At 31.1% G+C, this 17,900-nt stretch overlaps 1 protein-coding gene across 2 annotated transcripts in view; it reads left to right on the top strand.

Moving 5' to 3' along the window:
• Positions 1-15,955, top strand: part of LOC129229977 (mitochondrial glutamate carrier 1-like) — a 107,744-nt gene extending 91,789 nt beyond the window's left edge. The window contains exons 7-10 of one of the 2 annotated variants that reach the window (XR_008581135.1): positions 3,649-3,724; positions 8,318-8,458; positions 10,964-11,034; positions 14,705-15,955. Coding sequence is in view for 1 of the 2 variants with exons in the window: in XM_054864361.1 (XP_054720336.1) it covers positions 3,649-3,724; positions 8,318-8,458; positions 11,014-11,032 (236 nt within the window). In the remaining variant the exon portion in view is untranslated. The remainder of the gene's footprint in view (positions 1-3,648; positions 3,725-8,317; positions 8,459-10,963; positions 11,035-14,704) is intronic. The other variant, XM_054864361.1, reaches the window with a different exon arrangement.
• The last annotated feature ends 1,945 nt before the right edge of the window (positions 15,956-17,900 follow it).

The following is a 17,900-nucleotide window of genomic DNA, read 5'->3' as shown; positions in this document are numbered from 1 at the left end:
GCTAATTTTTAAAAACCCAACTAGCCACAGACAATCATTAGTTCATTGTTTTTCCTTCTTTTCAAAACAAGTCGCTTCAATTTGAAAGGACTGATTGAAATTGCAATTATGTCTCATATGCCAACAAGGATGGATACAAACGATTGCCTTCCCCCCCTTTAAAGGACCCTGCACCAGTGGCGGTGCTAGGCGTCGGCAACTGCTGACAGCCTCGCAAAATTCTCAGAAGTAAATTCTCAGTAGTTTTAAGACATTTCCATGTTTTCAATTGAAGCTCTTATTAAATACAACAGACACAAAAGTAATCAAAATAGAGCATGCAGGAGAGATTGCACAGAGCCATCCTTAGCAAATGTGGGGCCCAATTCTGTCGGGGCCTGAATTAAAAATATTCAACAGCTGTAGCTTATTGATCAGCTAACTTTATTCCCCCCCCCCCCCACCCCCGTCCTATTTCTTTCTTTTTCTTGTTTCCTTCGTTCGTTTAAAAATAAGAAAATATTCAAAATGCTGCTACTCCAAACCATTGGCGTCGTCAGATAAAATTTATTGTGGGGGACCAACTTTAAAACTGCTAATTTCAAATTGCATAAAAAAGCATGTACAGTAAAAATGGATTAACATTATCATTTAATACATAATCTTATAAAATGAAACACCTTGATTAGCAACTGTGTGTTATTTTTCTGTAGCGAATTTTTTCTAAGATATTTTAATGAAGCGTTAACGTTGCATGACTTAACTGTTTTTTCTGTATTTTGAGCTGAGTTAACCTACTGAAGCATAATATTGACCCCGAAATGGGGGGGTGCGGGGGATTCTCTTCCGGAAAATTTTCGAAACTATTGTTCTATAAACGCAGTTTTAGACGATTATTGTTGATGTTTAGAAGAGAGATTGAGTTTTAATCGAAGTTTTGAAAACACGATTGTAGGCCATGTTGGTAAGGTAATTTCATAATACAGAATCTCGATGTTCCTAAATAATACTTTAAGATTGCATTTTGGAAAAAAAAAAGAAAAGAAATATTATCTTTTCACTTTTATTGTATATCCTCATTTATCATTTACTTGTCCATTTTTAAGACTGAAAGTTTTTCTTCTTTTTATCATTAAAATGAAATTGAAGGGGAAACTTCTAAAAAAAGGGGGGGAGAGGGCGACATATCAGTTATATGAGGTGGTCTTCTTCTGCTGTTGCAGAAGTTCAGTAAAAACCCAAAAAAGTGTTTTTAGGATCTTAAGCGTCTTCTAACCTCGACATAATGTATGACCCTGAAATTCCTGTCCTTCTATAGCAAATGACGGAGAAAATAATAATTATTCTTGATTTTTTTTTTTTTTTTGTATAATTTCTATGGAGTATTTACTCTTTGCCCCTCACCCTCTCCGTAAAAATTCTAAATGACGGACCTGCTTGCGAGGTAGTTTAGACTTCTGACACCGCTTCAGGAATAATTTTTTGCTTCTAAGTTTTCATTGAAGACAGTTGCTTTCCTTTTGTGGTCGCAAAGTTCCTTTTGTTTTAATTACATAAAAATTAAAGATTTCACAACTGCATTTCACATAATAAATTATGTGTTATGTAACTGTGAATTATCGTCCTTTTTTTTGGAATTAAAACAGTAATGAATTTCCCCAAAATAATGGATTTTATCCTCCAAAATTCCAACTTTTTTGGGGGTCCGACTCTCAATTATTGAGGGGGTCCGGACCCCTCGGATCCCCCCGGCCGCGACGCCCATGCTCCAAACTGCCCCCCCCCTTCCACACTAGAGATGAGTTTAGGCTCATTTTTGAGAGCCCAGTCCCGCCCGAGCCCGAAAACTTGTAACCGAGCCCGAAGGAAACTTTCTTGTATAAAAAAACGAGCCTTATGCAGTCTGACATGATTTAATGAAATGTTGGTCTCAACTGTTGTTTTACAACAACTAAATGCAGATACTTTTATTGCAACTGCGATTGTTCATTTTTTTTTAAATCTCTCTGTTAATAAAAAATTTTATGTTAAATATTCTTCATTAACAGAAGTTTTTAAATTTTCTCAAAATGCTTCACTTCAAATGCATTACTGTGTAACATATTGCAATAGTAATTTCAAAAAAAAAAACTTTATATATCAGCGTTTTTTATTTTTGCTCTTTTTTGTTTTCACATTGATTGAACCGATTTAAATGTTCGTTTCTTTTTCTCACAGCATGCTAATGTTTAATTGCTTTGAATTTGTTTGGAAGTTGATGGATTGAATATCTGAACTTGAGTCCGAGCCCGAAACCTAATTTCGGCTCTAGAGTTCGCTTCGAGCCCGGACTGAGCCGTCTCATCTCTACACACACACACCGAAAGCATTATGGAGCATCTGAAATTTCGTTTCCAGGTCTTAGATTTCGCGATATTTCCAGCTTAAAGCCCCCAAATACTTAACAACATCAAAAATCACTTAAAATTGCGTTTTTGTTGCTTGAATTTCAAAAATTACCGAGCCTAATATTGAAAAATATGGCCTTACAATCGCATTTTGAAGGCTTGAATTTCAGAAAATATTCGGGCAAGGGTCCCCATACCACCTTATATCATAAGCAATTGGGTTTTTCAAACTACATTAACAAAAATTTTAAGTGGAATGCCTCCTGAATATTTAATGTTGCCAGATCAAAACCAATCGAGCCATATTAGTCACTATGTTTAGCTAATATATCTCAACACTTACCTTTGATACCCAATTATAAACATCAAAAGTCTTGTAACTAGCAAATAAATTGAGGAACTTAATTTTTTCATGAATTTAAAAAAAAAAGTCTACAAACTTTGATTTGATTATTATATTTTCTTTAAGACTCCTATATAAGGGGAGCTGACTTATCCGACATTTTGCTTCCAAAATTGTCGGGCGAAAATACAAAAGCCTCATTACAGAAAACTGGCATCCAAGTTTTAGATGTGTTGCCTCATTGATGTTTGAATATATTATTCTCTAGATGAAGACGATTTAATTAATAAAAATTAAAAACAAATAAGGTGTGAAAATGAGGTTTATTACAGTAAACATTTCTTGAGACATGTTTGTTGAATTTGTGAACTAAGTTATCTTTCTAGATTCACCTTAAGTGACATTTTACTCAATTTAACAGCTATTGTTTTACGACATAGCAACCAGTGAATATTATAACGTATTTATAAATACTAGAAACGAGGTTGGATCCAATTTTGTCCTGGAACCAATATGTCGGATAAGTCAACCTGTTCTTTTCAAGGGGCTATAATTTTCTTAGAATAAAAACATGCTCAATTTTAAAAACTAGGGTGAAATCTAGATCCAAGTATGAATTAATGATTAAGATTTAGGTTTTGAAATTTATTAGAAAACAATAAATATTTGGATAAAAATATGATCTAACAATATATTTATTCCACCTCAATTGAATAATTTATGCTTTGAAGTACTTCTTGACTGAATATCATATATTTCAGTTCCCTCATATTATTCTTATATTGTATTGATGATTTCCCATAGTGATTATATGTTATTTGAAGCTATTCTGATTAAATTCTTGGCTTTTTAATGGGTTACATTTTTATTATGCAATTCAGTTAATATTTGTGTCCTGTATGTATCTTAGACAGTTAAAATATTTTATTCTTTTTTCAGTAATAAAAACGAGATTGCAGCTATTGAGAAAAGGCAGCGGTGAAATGAGCTACTCAGGGATCACAGATGCAGTTACGTAAGTTAAATTTGTGTATAATTTATTAATTTTTTTTTGAAGCTTATCGTCAAATGAATCATGGCTGAAGTTCCAGTTCTCATGATTTCTGGAGAAGATATTACAGCATTTTTCACTTTTAATACTAGTGATGTAGCATTTGAAAGTTTTAGCCCCTGCAGAATTGATGCATTTCTTTCCCTTTAGGATTTGCTAATGGTTATAATGTCAGCATCTTATAAGAAGGTCTATATCAACCAACACTCCAATGATTAAAAGAAAAAGAACAAAAAAATGCATCTTCTGATGTTACCATTATTTTAATAGAATTAAAATTTCTGCTAATTAAAGACAAATAATAATACACATTTGTACACTAAATGACTTTTTAGTGTGCCTATTAATTTGATGAATATATATTAATTTTTAATAACTGAGAAAAAACTCAATTAAAATCTGGAAACCAAATTCTTTCGTGATTGCAATATTTATTAGCCCCATATTTAAGAGAATTAAATGTAGTATTTTTGATGCATAAAAATGCCAAAAGCCATTTCTTACAAATCTGCCTGAATAAGGAAGTAATTTCTCCAGTCATGAATTCCAGGTTTTCCCTCTCCTAAATAGTATAAATATTAGCTACAAAAGTAATCAGGGCTAAAATGTTGATGACATAAGTAATGCCCTGTAAATTCACGAAAAAGTGTTTCGTAGCTTTTTATCATTATTTTTTTAAATTATAAATGGTAACATGTACTCGTGAATTAACGCTAACAACACTTTAATATAAAAATGTAATAATTAAAATGTAATAATTAAAATAATGCAATCAATGATTAAAATAAAGGTAAATAATTACCTAATAAAGTAACAAATTTATAAATTTCTAGTTCCAATCTTCATGATGTCAGACTTGCCTTGTACTATCAAAAAGTTTTTGATGTTCTTAAAAATGAAAGAAAACCTTTTGTCCAAAGCATTTTCTTTATTCCTGAATAACTACTCAACATCAACACTTATTATTGGAGCCCATTTAAATAAAGTTTTCTGCGCAGAAGTTTCTTCTATTCCAAATTTTAAATTTTCTCCAGTTACAAATGCCCTAAGTTTTCTTGAAAGCATGAAAGTCAAAATTTTTTTTAACAAGCAAAATGCTTTTAAAATTAAAAAAATAAATCATCCTCTAATATTCCAGAAAAAAAATCTTTGAAATAAAAACTTAACAAAAGACTTAAAAGTGTTCAAAAATTCTAAAACTTTTTTTTTTAAATGACTGAAGAATTTTGAATAATGCTTTTTCTCATCAAATCATCAATATTCTAGCCCTGGCTATATAAATAAAACAAAGTAGAGTCATTCCATTTCAAATCAGGCAGGCAGGTATGAAAAGTGTCATATGACCATCACCGATTTTTTTGAAAAAAATACAGAAGTTACAACTAAGGGACAGATGAAATATCCCAAAAGGATTTTGCAAGAAAAATTTTTTTTCTTCAGTTACAGCCTATTAAAATTCTGCACAAAATCCGCCATTTCGGAAAAAAACCGGCAAAACACTCCATTTCAAATGGACATTATTTCAAAAGTATTTAACCTATTTGAATAATTCTTTTTTCTAAAAATAAATAAGGACCCATATATCCTCTAGACATCGTTTTTGAAAGTTTAGTTAGGTTTTTTGATAAAGAAAAAAAATCATTTTTGTCGCGAAAAAACTGCATTTTTACCGATTTTATGATTTTTTTTCTCCATGAAAAGTTTTTTTTTACTAAACGGAGATGACAGTCTAAAGCCCTTATATGATAGTTTCATAACATATTTTATTATAATCCTTGGATGCATACAGCCTCGGAAATAAAATTTGAAATTTTGAAAATTTTCAAAAATTAGCAATTTTTGAAGTGATTTTACTCAAAAAACCCATTTTTTAAAAATCTAAAAATTGGCTCATTTGAGCCCCATACAATGCTTAACAAGTGGGTAGACACCGCATCCCGTATTTTTTCCCATAAAATGTTTTATGATTTTTTGAAAGTGACCTTATCGCCCATGGCATGCATGTAAAATAAAAATTTCTAATAATTTCAGTAACTGAAATTCTGGTTATATTAATGCCTAATAACTACAATAAAGGTGCCCTTTATCAGGAACAACTAAAATCTTACTAACTTTTAATAATATATCAGTAACAAACCGCTGTTGATGACCTAGTCAATTCGTCTTTTTGTAAGATACTGTGTGTAGCCTTTAGATAGAAGAACCTTTGGTGATTATATTAATGACTAATAGCTACGATGATGATGTACTTTATCAGAAACAGTAAAAATCTATATTTTTTTTATAAATATTAGTTTATTTTGTCTCCAAAGCTATGCATTCACCGTTACTTTCATATGCAGCAACGAATCATATTTTTTCTCTTTCAATTCTCTTTCTCTTCAACTCAATTACGCGACAGGGGGAACCATCAAAGGGAAGAACAATACAATGCATTTAAAACGATTAATTTTAATTTCGTGCTTTGGTTGACATTGGCGAATGCTGTCACATAATTTTTGGATCCTACCTAGTATGATTACTTTTATACGTAAGAATATGTATACTAAATTCATACCGCAAAACTCACTTGTAGTTTAAGAATTTAAAAAGCCCACTGTTTTATGAGAGAAATAATTAATTGAACATGGTTGTAAGTTGAGGTAACCAAACAGATCTCACCAAAGGTAGCTATTATAGCCAGGGATCCAATTTTTAACAAAAGAAGGTCAGGATCCCTATAGTCTTCAGAACTTATTTTAATGCTTAAGTGGCCTGAATTCGGTTAAAAATACAAAAATTTGAGTGAAACAAATAAGGAAGTATGGGATCTCAGCTCCCATAACAATTAGGCACTGATCAGCAGAAAAATATATTCATTTGACAAAGTACAAAAAGACGAATTGACTGGGTCATCAGAAGCGGTTTGATACTGCTACATTATTAAAAGTTAGTAAGATTTTAGTTGTTCCTGATAAAGGGCACCTTTATTGTAGTTATTAGGCATTAATATAACCAGAATTTCAGTTACTGAAATTATTAGAAATTTTTATTTTACATGCATGCCATGGGCGATAAGGTCACTTTCAAAAAATCATAAAACATTTTATGGGAATAAATATGGGATGCGGTGTCTACCCACTTGTTAAGCATTATATGGGGTTCAAATGAGCCAATTTTTAGATTTTTAAAAAATGGGTTTTTTGAGTAAAATCACTTCAAAAATCGCTAATTTTTGAAAATTTTCAAAATTTCAAATTTTATTTCCGAGGCTGTATGCATCCAAGAATTATAATAAAATATGTTATGAAACTATCATATAAGGGCTTTAGACTGCCATCTCCGTTTAGTAAAAAAAACTTTTTTTCATGGAGAAAAAAATCATAAAATCGGTAAAAATGCAGTTTTTTCGAGACAAAAATAATTTTTTTTCTTTATCAAAAAACCTAACTAAACTTTCAAAAACGATGTCTAGAGGATATATGGGTCCTTATTTATTTTTAGAAAAAAGAATTATTCAAATAGGTTAAATACTTTTGAAATAATGTCCATTTGAAATGGAGTGTTTTGCCGTTTTTTTCCAAAATGGCGGATTTTGTGCAGGATTTTAATAGGCTGCAACTGAAGAAAAAAAAATTTTCTTGCAAAACCCTTTTGGGATATTTCATATGTCCCTTAGTTGTAACTACTGTATTTTTTTCAAAAAAATCGGTGATGGTCATGTGACAGACCCTGCCTGATCTGAAATGGAATGGCTCAGTATATATATGTATATTCCCTATACAAATCCAGTTTACGTCGGATCTTGACCAAATTTGGCAGGATGGTACTTGGGCATCCGAGAAAGAACATACAGGGGTTTTCGAATGCCAGAAAATTATTGTACCGTTAGTCTTAATTTTAGGACTCGAAAATGGCAATAAATGGCTCTTTCTACCCCAAATAATTATCAAATTGACTTCATATTAGCCCCAATGGAAAGCCCACAATGGAAAGCCCACGAAAAATATCCTTGAAGTAGATTTAACTTATTTTGGAGTTCAAAACCACCAGGATAAAAGTTATAAGTATTTTTAAGTCAAAGAACAATAATATTAAATCAATTGGAAATTTTTCGTTTGCCACAAGATCAGTTTTAATTAGCGTGAATATAATCACTGAGAAGAAAGGTCTGTTGCCATTTTTTCTCAACTGTAAACAAATAAAATACTTGCTTTTGTTTTGAGGTAATTCCTATAATTGGGACATATAAAGTGTTTTCTTTTTGGTTATTATTTTGCAATCTGTCGGGAAATTTTACATGCGACACAGATAGTAATGTGAAGAAAGAATAATTGTAAATCCTAAATAAAAATTAAATGTCAATTCAAAATATTTTAGTTTTGAAATGACGTGTTTTTTTAAATTATTTTTTATTATTAACATATTTATCTGTATGATATTATCATTCGAACTTTTAAGAGTTTTTAATCAAAATTTTGCTGTTAGTACTAAATCAATTTGATATTTTTCTGTTTATTTTACACTGTGCTCTAACCTGTTCTTTGACTTTTTCCCTTTGCAAACAATGCGTTACAGGAAAATCTTCAAAACAGAAGGAGTGTTTGCCTTTTTTAAAGGAGCTGGCTGCAGGATGATTGTTATTGCACCTCTTTTTGGAATTGCACAAACAGTATACTTTCTAGGAGTAGCTGAATGGTTATTAGGTACCAAAAGAAGGTATGCCCTTTAGTTTCAAGCTTTTTGTTTCTGCTTATTTTTCCTCAATGTAACAATTGAAGAAGTCTCAGCAATACTTTCCATGTAAATGTAGTAGGAGAAATTTGGCTGCTAAGTATTTCATGTCTAAACATTCTTTATTTTAAACTTTTTGTGTAACTTCTCCAAACCTCTACGCTGCCAAGCTAAATACAAACAGGGTTCGTACGCTTCTTCAAAACTCCTCCAATACTCCTTCATTTATAAAAACATTTTGAAGGGCCCTTCAAAATCCTTCTTTTTTAGTTCAAGACTACATAATCTTCCTGTATAACAGAAACTGAAAATACTTTGATTGACAAATAACTTCGTCACTAAGGCAATTTAATGTAGTAATTTTGTGCATTTATTTATTTTTTGATTTACAAATTTATCATAGTTAATTCATAAAAGTTGAAGGTGAAATTTTTATTAGAAGAATAAGACATTTCATAAGTGAAGTAAAACATGCTTAAATGGTGCTTGGCTATTTTTTCAAGTTTTATGTTGATTGTTTTTTCCTTCACCACACTCTCAACAGCAAAAGTCAAGTTGTCTAATTATTATTTAAATATTTAAAACTACATGAGTAAATGTACTACATTAAGTGATTGCGTTAAAAAAACAATTGTTTAGTTAATTGCAGTTATGATATTGTAAAAAGGGTCATCCACAAGTGATGTCATGCTTTGAGGAGGAGACGGACTCATGAAATTGTGACAAGGGGAAGAGAGAGGGTGACAGAAAGTGACATCACACAGTTATTGTAACAATATGTTTGTAAAAAATATGACATGACAAGAGGAGAAGTTTGGGGTGAAATGTGACATTTTGGGATAAAGGGTGCTGATGGTCAAATATATTGAAAAAAGTGACATCATTTAATGACACTCCATTAGTACTCCTTCAAAATCTCATTTTACTCCTTCAAAACTCCTTCATTTTATTTCTGAAACTGAGTACGTACTCTGTACAAAATATCAGCAGCTGGTTTTAAAATGAGTTGCTGCTTTTGAAAGTTTTAGGCCTCCGTGTATTTGATTCAGATGCCCTTTTTCAAGATTTTTTAAAAATTATTTCTCATCCACAAGTGACCATAGAGCATTGTATTTAGAGGGGAAAAAAATGTTACAAAGAACAACCTGGTGACAATAACTCAGTTTTGCAGATACAACTTTTGTGCTATGCGCGACAATATACTGCTGTGGGTAGGTAAAGGGCAGTAACTGAGATGTTTTTTTTTTGTCATCTATTGTAGGTTAGCTTTATTGTACAAGCTTGCTTGTTTGGTTTCCGCTGAAAAAAGTGCAGTGTCTAATTTCAATATTTCTCTATTGTTAGTATCAAATCCATAACTCATTTCTCCAAATACTCAATAAAAACTCATTTATGCAGATACTGCGTATACCTGTCCATGGCATTATAGGTAGGTCATGATACCTCTAATTCAAGTGCCACCAATCCAGCTTTTGATTTTGAAGTTGGTCATTATCAGAATGTGAGATCATAACTGCAATATTTGAGCACAAATAAAGGGTCTGATGTCAACTTTTCAAAGTATTAATTTCTAAAACTACTACATTTTTTTTGCTTAGGAAGTATAAGACTTCCCCCATCTGGAGCTCTGCTTGCTATGGTTGCAAGTTTTTCTAGTGCTTACCATAAATTCTTTTTAATTTTAATCTCTAAATTGTGTGTCCATTAATTTTCAATTGACTTCAAAAAAAATTTTTTTTTAATTCTAAGAAAGGATTGGTGGAGCTGGAAGGTAGAAGTCGGTGAAAAGCATATGAATTATAAAAATGCTGCTTGCTATAACCCAGGTAAAAGTGAGTTAAGTACACAGAGACTTACAATTGTATCAACCAAGTATCTCTGATTTTCTCGTAAAATCTGGGTTCTCGTTAAATTGGGGCTTGATATAAGAGAGTTTGACTGTACTTAATGTAATTAGTTTTTACCATTGTTAGTAGTTTACCATCATAATCCTAATGGATAATAAGCTGTGCGTAAAAATGAAACTTTTTTTTAACCCTTGTTTATGAAATATAACTATAATATTTTGAGATTTTTGTAGATTTTAGTCATGACCCCCATGGGAGACCAGAAATAAAGTTAGCGAGATTGCGCTTATTTGTAGATGTATATTTTTAAGCTTCACAACACTGGAAAGGGATTGGAAAGAGGACCCTTCAACAAATGTGAGGGTCATGATTTTGGTAAAAAATGTTACATTTAGGAGTTTTCTAGTATAGTGCGAATTTTTTCTTTCTATTTTTTCAATTTTAGAATTCTAAAAAAAATATTTTCTTTTGAGTGATTTTATAATTTTTATGTTTTAAATATTAACATTGCTTGAAGATCACAAGTTTAAAAAGTTTGATGTAATTAAGCTACATTTACATTGCTCCCTGTGTTTTGTTTTGAATATTTTTGCATGTATTGATCTAATACAATTTTAAAATCATAACACTTGAAATTTTTTAGCTAATATTACTGATTCCTACCTATCTTTTATACTTATCCCTTGCATGCAGTGATGACTCGGAGAAATGAGGGTAAGCATTTTATTGTTTTTGATTTTTTGTACTAATACATAACTCATATATATATAGATAGATAGATAGATTATGAATGATTAAAAACATAAATTTGAATGTGCCATTGAAAATAAAAGCTTATGAAAATAAAAGCACCACATAAAAAGTAATTTCATTTGTTCATATACCTAAAACCATTTCTTGAGTTAAAAAAAAAAAATGTAATGTAGAAATTAATTTCAACTTTCCAAGGTTTTGCATCAGTTTATATAAAGCAAATTTCCTCAAAGATTATCAACGAATGTTCAATGCACCAATTCTGCTGAATGTCGAGAAGTTTTGACAGTTTGAAATAATACAATGTTTAATCAGGCATATAACAGTATATGTAGTGCTCTTCAATTTCTTTAATACAGTGCTGTTCTGGGTTCATAAAACGAACATATTCTCATGTGTACTAGAGCATCTGCAGCAATCAGATTGGTGTTGCTAAAAGTTTTGCCTTTCTAAACAGTTTTATTCCTATATTTCCTCCAATATTCACTTCCATATGAACATATACGCGAATGTTTGAAACGTGTAAGCTGTCGCAGAAAAACACTTTTGAGAAATCTATAATAATATAAAGCTGGAGAGTTTGTTTGAAGGCACTAATCTCAGGAACTACTGGTTCGAATTGAAAAATTCTTTTTGGGCTGAATAATCCATTTATTGAGAAAGGCTATAGGCTATAATTTACATTGACATTTTAATTAGAAAAAATTATTTAATGTTTTACGTGATTTTTAGCAGTTTTTAGTACTTTTTTACCCCACATCCCAAACTAATTGCGCCAGAAAAATATTTTTTTGTACTAAAATGTAGGAAATTTAATTTTAAGTATGATGAAAAAAGAGTTTTTGCAGATAGAGCGATTTTTGTATTTGTTATGAATTTTTAGAACCCCCCCCCCCTTTTATTTTGCATTTTTCCCTGGGTTTAAATTTTTCTAAACTCATTAGGCAGAAAGTATAAAGGCCTCTTTTTTAAAATTTAACTATGTAATAGTAAAAACATTTCATCCTCTTCAGAAAAAAAGAAGTTTTCAAAAATACGCAATCGATTTTTTTTAAAACAATTTTTTTAATGCGGAGTACGGCAGAACTTCCAAGCATAGCCGAAGTTAATCTACAATTTACGATGGTTACTATGTCATGGCCTCCAACTGTAGCAGCGCTTGCTTTTGCTTCTTTTTTTTTTCCATGTAGGAATCTTAATAATTCCTCAGAAAAAATTACATTAAAATCGGTTACGTTCGTCTTTGGCTAACAATTCGCAATACATAGCGCAGCCCCTGAAAGCATTCACATAAAAGCAGACATGCTTTTTGTTATTTTCCGACAAAATAGGCATTGAGAGTACACTCCCCCCTTCCCTCCTCTGGGGCTTCTTGCATGTAGGCGGCTATCTTTTAATGTGTTTTGGCGAATAGTTTCAAATTCCAAAGAGACATTAATAGGTTTTTTTGAAAAGATGTGTATGTATTTTAGTTGAAGAAAAATGATCATTTCACATCAGAAGGGGGAGGGGCGCGGTGCATTTACTTTAATTAATTCAACAGACTTCTTTTAAATTCTTAGCACAGGCATCGCCGTACAGGTACTGCTAGTAATGTGATAATTGGCTGCAGCAATCAGCACCATTACTTGCCTGATCTGCTTTTTCAAATATTGGATCCTGGACTGCATGTAACTTAAAATGATGCATTATACGCCTAACTTATGTGCACAGTAAAGACTCAAGAATGATTGGTTGTATTAATGGAAAAGCATTAGGAGAATAGTTCATATGTTTGCTGATAGAGCGCAATCGCTGCAAATTTTAAAATGAATTTTGCAATTATTTCTAAATTTTTAAATTAGTGATTGTTCTACAATAGGGTTTTTTAATATTTAAGTTTTAAATATTATGTTTTTATTCCTATTTTAGGTCAGTGGTAGTCAGTCTGATTGTTACTGCTCTGCTATTAAAGATTAGTTTCAAACTTTTATAGTGTGATGAAAAGGTTTTGTCTTTACTGAAACTTATAAGTAATCTGGAACTAAACCGATACTTGTTATTTTATTATTGTAAAAAATTCAAGTTCATAATAACCACTTGAAAAAGCTAATTTCATCCTTGAAAAGTCCTTTAAAATGTTCTTCAAATTTTGTGTATGTGTAATGCTTATGAACAGAAATGAAAAAACTTAAAATGTGTCAAAAGCTAGAAAGTCTTTAACGTTTTTCCCCAATCAAAACTACTATGTCTGGATAAAGCTTTAGATTAGCGGTTGCCATCCACCAATGGATGACCATTTTGTTGACATTGGCTACCAGAGGGGGCGAGTATCACTTATAACTGTGGGGACAATTTTTTTTTTGGAAGTTAGACTATTTTACTCTATCTTGTGTGACGGGAGGGGGGGGGGGGGGCTTTTGATGTTCCCTCGCATAAATGTTTTGGAATTGTAGTTCGTAGTTTTAAAAACACCGTTTTAGTAGAGTTTTGTCAACGTTTGGGGAATGGAGAGTAGTTTCCACAGACTTGTCCACGTAATGTTTTTTCATTTTTAAATCAAGTCTAATCAATAAAAAACAAAATAAAAAGGAAGAAATTTGGTCTGTCTTTGGCAATGTAAGGGTAAAGAAAGCTCTTCCTGGAAAAAATCTTAAACTGATGTCTTAAAGACGCAAATTAAAGCCATCTTTAGTAAACTTAAAGCAAGGGGTTTGAGGTTCTCTCCCAGAAATTTCGCAAAGTTAAAAACATTTTTTTAACGTCCTTTAAAACGTTATTTCAGAAGGAGGAACGATAGGGTTTGGAAGTTCTCACAGTATCTTTTTTTTTAACTGATGAAATCCTAAGAACTCAGTTTTGGACTTCTTTTGGGGACTTCAGAAACGGATCTCCGAATTTTTTTTTCTAAATTGAAGTTTTAAAAACGCAGTTTTATGCTAGCTAGGGCGGTTCTCTTACTGAATTTTTTCCCTCAAACTGGAGTATGCAAAAACTTTATAATGCTAATTTAGGTCATCTTTAGATTTAAAGAAAGAAGGGAGTGCGCTCAGGGATTTTCTCCCATAAAAATTTCAAAATTGAAGTTTTAAAACTAAAATTTTAAACAGTATTTGGTTAATATTCGAGTAACCTCACCTAGAGTGTTTTGAAATTGAAATCGTAATGTTGTGACAATCTTTAATGATGAAACAAGTGCGGGGGCAGTCACATTCCCCTTGCTCCCCCTCCCCTGATTCTCCGCCACTGTTGACTACCAAAAATCAAGTCTTCATTGCCAAAAGTGGCAAGAATGTTTCTTTATTTTTTTTTTCAAAAAACATATTGTATACAAAACATTGTATTGCTTGCTACGACGACAAGCTTCCAATCCTGAGATGTTCAGCTCATTAGTCAACTCCACCTTGGAAATGGAAGTCGAAGCAAACTCTCTTAAGGTCATTTATTCTTTGTGCTGCCTGTGTATATATTTTTTAAAAAATGAATACCATTTTATGTGACTTTGGTAGCCAATGGCTATTACTTAGAATTCCTAGTCTAGAGCTTTATATTTGACGGAAACTGTTTTTATGATTTGCTAACTACTTTAACTTTTATATTTGTTGTGTTTAATTACATTGCACTGTATTAATTTAGTTATGTTTACTTGTAGGATTAGTCAGGAAGCCAAATCTCTGGAATTATCACCTATATCAAGCGTTTACTGTGATGCACCAAGTATGAACTTCCAAGAAAATCAATAGAAATAAATGTCAGGGGAACACATTTCAGTAGTAAAGTAATAATTTAGGACATGGATAAGAAAGATTTAATGCTGGTTGCTTCAAAATACTTTTGAAACAATGGTTGATATCAAATTATCTTGCTTTTTCCATAATATTTAAAAAATAATAGAATAATTTTGGATATTAGTAGTTTATTTTTATTTTATCTTGCATGTACATTTTGTATATCTTCAAACTGTTTTTACTTTGTTTTTTATGATTTATAAATGATTAAAATATTAGTGTCTAGTCTTTGTTTAGAAACTAAACCAATGTTACTAGTTTTGCAGTAAGAAACAATAAAGTTTCACTGTGATTAATTTTATTTTAATATATGTAAAGAGATATTTGTTTTTGCATTTATGTGACTTTTTTAATGTATTTATTTAAGAATATTTAAAATGTTAAAAGATATACTATTTACAGTTACATATGTTTGTGTGACATCTGCTCTGTGTACATTTTTATAAATGTGATTATTTTTATCAAGTATTTTATTTCATGAATGTTAAAATTTTAGTGTGATACATATTTACCAAAATTTTGATTCATTGCATGATGGAAAGAAACTGAAAACTTATTGCGCTAGCCACAAAAATTTCATTTTGAATGATATTTTCATACTCAAAACCTTTATCCCCAGCTCATTGCTTAAATTATTTTTAACATTTGCAGCAATTTTTCTGTCTGCATTTTAGTATTCTTACTATAAACAACCAATTTTTTTTCTTACTCTTTGAGATGAATGAGCTTGATTTTTATTGGTTTTCAAAACACAATCTAACAGTCCAAAACTGGAAACTCTTACGTAATAGTTCATCTCATTGACGCCACATCCAATGGTGCATAAACTTAACTGTGTTAAAGTCGATGGATTCTGTAATCAGTACATTCCAATCATTTAATAAAACTAAATGTTGTAGATTTTAAATGTTATATTTTATAGAAACGTTAAGGAGTGCTACTTGTGGATTTTGTTTTGATAAAATATTAGGCTCTTATATAATCATCTGAGAGTCATTTTAGCCATTTCAATGTGATACAAGGAGCCGAAGTGTTCTTATTGTTGTGTAAACCTGTTGGATATCACTGTTGTCTGCATAGTTTATTAATAAATTGGGTTGTACTTGTCAAACTTTTTTGCTGTTTTGTTATTAAATATACTTTGTCCTCAATGTTTTTAAAGAATTGTAAAGGGTGCCCCAAAATTAATGCAAGATTTGAATTTGCCAACTCTAAAAAAAAAAAAGAAGAATTTGACAGCTGAGAGTTTACGGTTATTAAAAATGGAGTGTTAGAATACACAGTTACGCATTTTCATTATTGAACAATTATTTCAAAAATGATGAAAGTTGAGGCTGGTCAAGCAGTTACTGTTATTGGTGTTAGATATTGCAACATGGTAATGTGCGGGTGGTTGTGGGTTTGTTGACAGACCTTTGACTTCAATTAATTCTATAAGAAGAAATCTAATAATGTTAAATCACACGATCTAGAGTGCCAATTCTGATCTTCGAAACAAGAGAGTACACAACCAGGAAATGCCTCATGCAGTAGTTGCATTGTTTCACTAGCTGGTATGGTAGCACTCCATTTTTACTAACCCTAAATTCTCAGCTGTCAAATTGTTCTTTTATCATGGCTGCCAACAATTTACGGCAAAAATAGTGGCAAATTAAAATCTTGCATTAATTTTGGGACACCCTTTACATGCATACTCTTTTTTAAATGTTGAAGCTTTTGGATCTGGAGAAATAAATTGAAGAATTAGAAAAAAATTTCATTCTATAACAATGAAATGACTCCATACTCATTTGATTGAACAAAATCTAGATTTGGGACAATCAAGAAAAATAAAGAGAAATATGTTTAAAATTATGTTTTGCTTGTACATAAATAACTAGTAAAAAGGACATTAGAACCACAATTTCAATAACCATTTATAAAAATTGTATATTAAAAATAGAATCTAATCTTAAAATGAAAGCAGGGATGAAGAAAAATTGTCTAGGTGACAAAACTGACTGCCTTGGTTCTCAGCAACTCTGAAAGTTTCTGATAGTTTTAAACGTCATAATTGAAAGTTAATTTCTAATAAAGTAATAATAGCGTCATTACAGGGTGGCGGCCTACTCTGGGTGACCCTCAAAGCTGATCATTTATTTAAATCAAGTTTAGTCCTCAAATGTATAGAAGTTTCTAACTGAAATGATAGTTTAAAAAATATTTCTTTTGAGTTTTTAATGATGCAATTTTTAATAAACCACAAAGGCTTGAAACGTACATACGTTGAGTTATTGACATTACCTTTATTCATTGAACCACAAAAGATTATCTAACGGAAAATGTTATTCAACCTCAATGAGTTAAAGATGAAGGGAAAAAAATTTAAATGTCAAGTCAAATATTTTTGAAATCTCTTGAAAAATTATTGTTTTTTAAGTTATAGCTCTCGCATTGAGAGTGTAGTAAGACTTCTAATATTTTAGCAGTAAAATATTTGCTGTAAATGTATAAAAATTGTTTTATTGAACCATAAAACCTCTTTCCGAAGGAACCAATGCTATTCTTTGGAATGCGTTTCTTGATACGATAAAATAAATGTAGTTTTCAAAATAAACAAATATTGAAATTCATAATAACAAAACAAAATTTAAAATTGTCTTTTGCAACATGTTTTTTCTAAATAGCTAAATATCTCTGAAGTAAAATTAACAGACCAGATAAAGTGAGACATTGTCGATTAACTTTCAAAATGTGAGTAGCTATTGTGTTAAAAAAATTAAATAAGTTCCAATGCTTGGAAGTTTAAGAACCACCCTGGGCAGGTAAACTGCAGTGTCTACAAAATGTTCTTTTTAAAATCTTGTCATCTATTTTACTTTAGCTTTGTTAGCAAACTTTCTTATTTTGTTTCTCCTGAAAGTAAGGCATGAAAAGAATATCAAATATCAACATTTTACTATGGTTTGTGGAGATTCATAAACTTGTTGTTTCAAATGTCTCAAAAACTTGTGGTAGATACTGCCATTATAACTGCTGATGGCAGCACTGCTCTAATTTCCTCTTTTTCTGTTCTAGAAA

Source organism: Uloborus diversus, chromosome 9 (genome assembly GCF_026930045.1).
Source record: "Uloborus diversus isolate 005 chromosome 9, Udiv.v.3.1, whole genome shotgun sequence".
Classification (NCBI taxonomy): Eukaryota; Metazoa; Arthropoda; class Arachnida; order Araneae; family Uloboridae; genus Uloborus; species Uloborus diversus.
This window is presented reverse-complemented; position numbering and strand designations above follow the sequence as displayed.